The 7,497-nt window shown below is 43.7% G+C and overlaps 1 protein-coding gene across 2 annotated transcripts; it reads right to left on the reverse strand.

The window, feature by feature from the left end:
- Nucleotides 1–552: 552 nt before the first annotated feature.
- Nucleotides 553–5,302, reverse strand: sec22bb (SEC22 homolog B, vesicle trafficking protein b). Of its 2 annotated transcripts, XM_003451299.5 has the most exons (6): nucleotides 5,093–5,302; nucleotides 3,659–3,670; nucleotides 3,249–3,358; nucleotides 2,949–3,109; nucleotides 1,748–1,894; nucleotides 553–1,618 (listed from the first exon to the last, which is right to left on the reverse strand). In XM_003451299.5, exons 1-6 carry the CDS (start codon nucleotides 5,165–5,167, stop codon nucleotides 1,464–1,466), a joined length of 660 nt encoding a protein of 219 aa, XP_003451347.1. In that variant the 5' UTR covers nucleotides 5,168–5,302; the 3' UTR covers nucleotides 553–1,463. The 2 variants fall into 2 exon arrangements, with proteins under 2 accessions (XP_003451347.1, XP_003451346.1); XM_003451298.5 differs by lacking the exon at nucleotides 3,659–3,670 and having other exon boundaries at nucleotides 5,093–5,300.
- Between the last annotated feature and the right edge of the window lie 2,195 nt (nucleotides 5,303–7,497).

Below are 7,497 nucleotides of genomic sequence, written 5' to 3' on the forward strand. Positions count from 1 at the left end.
TTAGATCACCTTTCTTTCCCATTCTGATGCTCATTTTGAACTTCAGCAGGTCATCTTGAACACATCTACATGCCTAAACTCAGAGTGCTGCCATGTGATTTGCTGATCAGACAGGTGTGCCTTATAAAGTGGCAGTCATGATCAAATCTCACCCCACTGCTGACTCCATGCATGCCGCTTTACTATGATGATGACGAGCTCAGCTCAGTGTTCTGACAGACCGAGCGCCTGAGTGTAAAAGACTTTATTCATAGAGAGAAGACAGAACAGGAAAAGAGGCGGGTTCCTTTCCAGCTGAGAGTGAACAGCGGTGACTCTCAGCTTTAAATGAAGTCTACAAATTTTACAAAACAAAAGGAGCCCGCTGAACTTCAAATATATCTGTGAACGCCTGCTTGCAGTCATGGTGGGAGCGCTGACATGCGGCTGAGGGTTACCAGACTGTACAACAATTATTGGGATTAAATGTATTATTCCTCATCACCTGAAGTTACTCAGTATTTGAGATAGAGATTAATATATACCATATAATATTTACAATGAAGACGCGCACACATGGAGTTTTCATTTATTGGAAATATTACAATTTTAAAGCCACTCTTAAAAAAAAGACAGTTCTAAAGGCTAAAGCTGAATATAATCAAGGCCACTTTTACATGACATGAAGACTTTTCCTCATCATTGGACCTACTCCTTATTTAACCATGCAAACATTAATAATAAGCTTTTAAATATTAACCCTCAGTGATCCACCGAGCACAGTTTGTATTTTACTCAATAATTATTGTACAGTCACCGATTGGCTCAACATCATCCCACATGTCTTGGCAAAAAACCAGCTAATTAAATCAGGTCAAGCAGCGTCTGCAGGCTTCCACACAGTATGTAAAAAAAAAAACAACAACAGGTGACTTGGATTTCTTTTCTTATTACGTTGCCGGGGCGATTTAACATCCTAAAAATATTAATGCCATGTCTTTGAAATCTCTTAGACTCTAATGGATCCAGTATGCTGTCCATCACTGCCATGATTATTTTATTAAAGGAAGCGCAGGAAAAATGAAATTAGATGGATAATCAGCCGCTCCTGTTACAGTACAACACAGCTTTGAAAACTCACAAAACTTCTTTTTTTTTTTGCACACACACACACACACACACACACACACACACACGCACTCCCACATTCGCACATCATCTGAAATCCCCAGCTACTACGAGAGCATTGTTGTGTAATTGTTATTAATAAAACTATGTACTATGACATCATTTATATTCAGAGCACACATCCATGGACAGGCGAGGACAAAATGGGCGGTGGCATGTTTGTAAAGTCTTATTAAGAGCAGGAATCCTGTGTTTTTAGTCGAAGGTGACAGCTTTTCTTAGTGTCTGCAGACTCTGTGCAGCCCATTTTCGCATTTCGGCACCTCCTCCTCCTCCTTCTTTTTCCCTTTCCTCTCTTAGAGCCACCAGAAGCGTACATAGACAATGAGCATGATGAAAAAGACACCTCCAGCTGCCAGCTTGGCATAGGTGGAGCGGGTATTCAGATACTTGGCGTCGCTTCTGTACTTTTTCGACAGGCTGGACAAGTTGCTGGCCTTGGAGTCGAGTGCTGTGAGGAGGAGAAAGCAGAGAGAGAAAAGAGTAAAGGGGGGTTGGGAAGGAGCAGGATAAGCACAAGCACACAGAGAAAACTCCCATCACGGCTCCGTTTGACCCGAACACGCCACAGATGACTCACCGGAAAGCGCCTCTCCTCTCTGCAGCACCTCCTCGATGTTCGCCACCATGATCCTCTGTACGTCCTGCAGTTCTGTGTTGATGCTGCCCAGATTCCTCCTCGCTCGGCTGTCGATGTACGACTTCTTGGTTTTTTGAATGTAGGTGTCTGAAGAGAGAGACACAGCCCACAGTTCTTTCAGGCTCTGTGTGTTCAGTTACTTCACCGCCCTGACTGTGACAAACACGCTGACTGCCAGGATCCACTTTCCCCGCAGGACTAAAGTGGATTTTTATTGAATTTCATAGAAAACATTTCTCAGCTTTGAATGAGAGCAGAGAGACTGCTGACGCTGACATATTAAACAGATCTAGTCGCAGAAGAGCTGATCCTTTTCTTCCCTTTTAGTCCTCTGATAAACCTCGCTATTCCTGTTATCAGTATTTTTCATTTTAATTTAAGTGATTCAGAAATGTTTCACACACAGACCCCTTATTAAAACCCAGAGTTTAGCATTCTTTTGCCCGGGTTTGTAAACACTTTTTTGCTGCTCATATTTTGGATACTTTGTGGCGACCGACTTGTTTTTAGAGCCACAAACATGTCAAGCGGCTGTTAGAGGAATTGCAGTTTCTGGCACCTCAGTGTCTTCAGCCTGGAGGTTTCTGTGTGGTTTCACAATGATTTATACCCTGACTTCATCTGCAGGGAGGAAAAAAAATCAGCCCCTAGCACCACAACTTCACTGAACATATAAAATATTAATAGTCACCAGGAGCAGAAGCACATAAGCATGCGTCAGCATCTTAGAAATAATCAGATAACTCTGTTAGTCTGAAACTGCTTGGATGATTGGTTTTCAGGTTTCTGCTGCCTGCTCTGCTCAGTATGCAGCGTTGCATACTTACACGTAACCATCACAGCTAAGTGCCAAAACCCCCTAACCTAAACCTCGTTCTAAGTTTAGCTCTAAAACCAAGTCTCAATCCTCAAACCTGCCTCTGAAGGAGTACAGACGAAGGTGAGACTTTAAGTTTCACATAATCTGATCGTTCTGATGGCTCTCACAAAGATAACTGGACATGTTTTTATCTGTTTTTTCTTATTTGTTGTTTGTGGCTTTATGACGAGCAGGATCAAGAGCACAGATCGAGTGTTTCCTGCACAGGTTTAACATGTAACCTGGTTTATACTACTACTGCTGATACATCTGTTTTCTTACCAAACTCAATGAAGGAGTAAGGCCGGGATACAGTGGGGACCTTCTTTCCGTGCTGCTCATGAAACTCTGCCTGGAGGTCTTCTAGGTAAGCAAAGGCTAGCTTCTTGGGAAAGCTGGCTTCACAAAGCACCAGGTAGCACACTCCTTTCTCTATACAATAGCTGAAAAAAAAAAGCAACATAAAAATGTACTCTGAGTGGAGCATGTGGAAATGCACTGAAAACATCTATCCGTGTGTGCTTAATTCATCAGAAACCACGAAGAGACGATTATTTTGAGACAGTTTGGATTCTCACTCACTGAAACGCCATCGAACCGGCCTCTAAAGTGCAGCGTGTGGGGCTCTGCTCATTGAGTTTCCTGAAGAGCTGCTTAGCTTGACTCTGATACTGCTGAAGGTCCCGGCCCAGCTAAAGAGATGAAAAGCATAAGTGGTTTTAAAAAAAACAAGTACTGATATCGAGCACAGAGAACACAGAACTTAATCAAAATCTGACTCGTATGCAGCAGAATTAGAAGCAAATGTGATTATTTTACCACCAAAAGAAATGAAGGCAACGTAGATTTGAGCACGTTATGTATCTGAGGGTTTTACAGACAGACTCAGACAGCGGTGGGACGTTAAACGGTGACACTAATTTACAGATAGATAATGTGGCTGTTTGAGAAACACATGTGATGCTGAGGCACAGAGCGGAGACGCAACAAACCTTTTCACTTCCCTTCATGAAAGCAAACAAGAGAAGGAGGAAAAGATGTTAGAGTCAAGGCGAGCACAAGCATAAAGGTTTTAAAAGCAACAACTCATGTTACAAATGGCATACATTTGAACATTTCAAGAAGCCCACCAACGTCATCAGGCATATTTCATCTACAGGTAATAATAAAATGTGGGGAGTGGATTCTACTTCACTGGAGTCACTCAGTATTAACCAGTGTAATAATGAATGATAGGTATAAAGTGAGTCGGTCGCTTACTAACTGACAAATAACCACGTCAGTGCTGGACAGTGTAATGGGAACACCCTTTTCCAGTTTTCTTGAACATACCTTTGCCATCTCTGTACTGACTTTGGTAAGAATAGCAGTCTAAAGGAGCTTCAACTTTACATGCTCCTACTAAAGAAAAATAAGAAACTAGGCCTTTAATTGTTTCTTACTGACTTTATTTTACTAGAGATACACTGAAATATCAGCCTTATAGGTGTACCTCGGCTCTCACCCAATTTCCAGCCTCCCCACCACCCTGAGCTGGATGAGCATATTAGCAAATAGATGAATGGATGGATGTTCAATCTTTCGGCCATACATCAGTACCAGCCTGGTGACAGTCTTATATTGTAAGACCGTACAATAATAGAGAGAAACTCCAATAATCAGATGACCCACTATGACCAAGCGCTCGGCGACAGTGGGAAGGAAAAACTCCCTTTTAACAGGAAGAAATCTCCCACTGAACCGAGCTCAAGGAGGGAGACAGGACAGAAACACGCTGTGGAAGAGAGCCAGAGATTAATAATAATAATAACTAAAGATTAAATGCAGAGAGGTGTATAAACACATAGTGAGTGAACTAAGAAGCACCCAGTGCATCATGGGAATCCCCCAGCAGCCTACATCTATTGCAGCGTAACTAAGTGAGGATTCAGAATCACCTGTTCCAGCCCTAACTATATGCTTTATCTTGAGTCCAGGAGAGGGGCCTGAAAGCTGAAGGCCCTGCCTCCCATTCTACTTTTAAATACTGTAGAAACCACAAGTAACCCCCCAATGCGAGATCGAAGTGCACTAATGGGGTGATATGGTGCTGAGAGGTCAAAGTTTCATATCTCAGTCCTGAACTTATGCGATGCTGTAATGACGTGAAATAAAAAGCTGTGGCAGAAGCAGTCTGATGACTCAGTCGCTTCAGGCAGGTAAATAACGAGGTGGACAGGCCTACAGCAGGACACCTATCAGCAAATCAAACGGCTCAATTAACTTTAACACGCAAAACCAGAAAGTCATGGTGGGGGTGGTGCTGGTGCCCTCGAACGACCCACATCTGGATGAAAACAAGTGCTCTGATGGCTGGCGGCGGGTTAACGTTGGCTAGCGTGTCACTATAACAGTGCAGGATACAGGCGTTCACTAATAATCCTCACCTGCTCGTCCTCCTGCATGGAGGCGGCCAGCGGCAGGCCGTCAGCCAGCCGAGCGATCATCGTCAGCAGCACCATCTCTGCGAAAAGCTCCGCTGCTCAGCACACACTGCAGACTCCTCGAAGCTCCGTTTGACAGGCTGAAAACTGACAACACCGCAGCACTGACGCTGAGCTGGCCGGAAACGCTACAGCTTTGTGTCACAGCTAAATCCCGCCGCGGAACCAGGCGGACAGACACAAAGGTTCCGCACCGCCGTCTCTGATACGATACTTATTAATTTCAGGTATTTGTTGGAATATAATTACGACATTCTTCTGTTAGTTAAATTAGATTTTGTTAAGTTCAAATTTAAATTTGCTGCTTTATCTTGTTTTTCTTGTTTTGGCTGCTTCCGCCACAGCGTGTGGTCTGCTTTCTTCTCCTCCGTCACTACATCCATGAAACTCCTCTGAGGTCTTCCTCTTTTCCTCCTACCTGGCACTCCTCCTCCCCTGCACATGCCCAAACATCTCTAACTCATCTTCCATCACTATGTCTGCTCCCTGCATCCTCACCTATCTCCTTCACATTTACACACGTGTATTCTGTCTTACTTCAACCAGTGTTCATTCCTTTTCTCTCCAGGGCATACTTCCACCTCTCCAGTCTCACCTCCACCTGGGCCCTACTCTCACTGCAGATCTCAATGTTGTCTGGAAACATCATAGTCCACAGAGATTTCCGCCTCATAAAGAATGACATTTCATGAATGACAGTGGTGAGGTGTATGGTAGGAGTGACAGATGGGGTTAAGGTGGGGGTAGGATTATATATGGGATCTCCTTTGAGCCTCTTCTTGTATGCAGTGGCGATGGACAGCCTGACAGATGAGGTCAGGAGAAATCTCTGTGGACTCTGATGTTTGCAGATGACACTGTGATCTGTAGTGAGAGTCAGGAGCAGTTGGAGGAGAGCCGGGAGAGGTGGAGGTTTGCCATTGAGAGAGAGGAAGAAGAACCAAGACAGAATACATTTGTGCGAAAGAGAGGGACGGTGGAAAAATGGGCATGCAAGGAAATGAGGTAATGAAGGTGGATGAGTTTAAATACTGTACAAGAGAGGCGAAGCAGAGAGTGCAGGCAGGGTGGAGATGAGTGTCGGGGGTGATTTGTGACAGAAGGAGAGCAGCAAGAGTGAAAGGGAAGGTTTACTAGATGGTAGTGAGAGCTGCTGTAGTGTTTGGTTTGGTTTTAAATATCGTAGCTGTTGGTGGATGTCAGCTTGGCAGTTCTGTTCTTGTAAAAAATGAACATTTGTATTATAAAGCACTAATGCTCTTATAATGAGTATAAATCCAAGCAGTTTCCATGTGCCTTGGCTCGATACAAATGATTATTGGACAGAATGATGTCGCATTTGCTCCGCTTTTTATCATTATGAGTTAATTGCAAATGATATTATTATAATTTTAAACAAAAACTTTAAAGAGATAAGAATGATCACATTGCAGCATCACTCATCACACAGTATTCATTAGATACAAAGCAATTTGTTTTCATCTGCAGTACATCCGTTCAAAGTATTTTTAGGACTGAATTTAAGTAATATTTCAAAACCAGCAGCAGAAAATGTGACCGCGAGAGTTTATTTACATGTACCACTCACTAGTTTCATGACATCAGTGCTGTCACTTGTGATGAGAGGGAGTCTTGCTGCATGTACACAGGAAGTCTGTTACGGCCCTGAAATAACAGTGAAGCACAGAGTGACCACAGCTTTTTCCACAGAGCAGTTTTTCATCTCTCCTCTTCTTTTATGGAGGTAAAACATCTCTGATAAGGTCAGATATGAATCAGAAAAAATGCCACAAGCGTCTAGTATTACAGTTTAAATGTGTTTCTCCTCTCTCCATTATTTTACATTCAGTTCTGTCTCGCATCTCTTTTCCCCTCACTTCCCAACCAGCTGCAGCAGATGGCTGCCCCTCCCTGGGTCCGGTGGGGCTCTTTCTGTCCCCCTCTGCCAAGTGCTTGCTCATAGAGGGTCCTCTGATGGCTGGGGTACTCTCTCAGAAATCTTAGGTGATTTTACATTACGGTTTAAAATGCTTTGAGTCAACAGTTATTATCAGCTGAACTGAATTTTCCATTTAAAGCAGTATCCCTGTCATGGTCAAAGGAGTTTGCAAAGAAAAGCGTCTGGACTTCTTTGAGTTGCTTGAAGACGTTTCACCTCTCATCCGAGAAGCTTCTTCAGTTCTAAGGTCAAATGGCCGAGAGTCCCAGATTTAAACCCAGTGGGAGTATCCCCCCGAGGAGGGACAAAGGACCCCCTGGTGATCCTCTAATCACATGCGCCAAGGTGTGAAAGTGGGTGTGGGACCTAATCAGCCAGGGTTTCGGGTGAGCCCATTGTGAAACCTGGC

This window comes from Oreochromis niloticus, linkage group LG23, assembly GCF_001858045.2.
Source record: "Oreochromis niloticus isolate F11D_XX linkage group LG23, O_niloticus_UMD_NMBU, whole genome shotgun sequence".
NCBI classification, from domain to species: Eukaryota; Metazoa; Chordata; class Actinopteri; order Cichliformes; family Cichlidae; genus Oreochromis; species Oreochromis niloticus.

Coding starts and splice junctions, on each gene's coding strand:
- sec22bb (XM_003451299.5), bottom strand. CDS start 5,167: ATGGTGCTGCTGACGATGATCGCTCGGCTGGCTGACGGCCTGCCGCTG. Junction 3,110..3,248: donor GCCGGTTCGATGGCGTTTCA/GTGAGTGAGAAT, acceptor TTTTTTTTTCAG/CTATTGTATAGAGAAAGGAG. Junction 1,895..2,948: donor TTACTCCTTCATTGAGTTTG/GTAAGAAAACAG, acceptor CTCTCTCTTCAG/ACACCTACATTCAAAAAACC.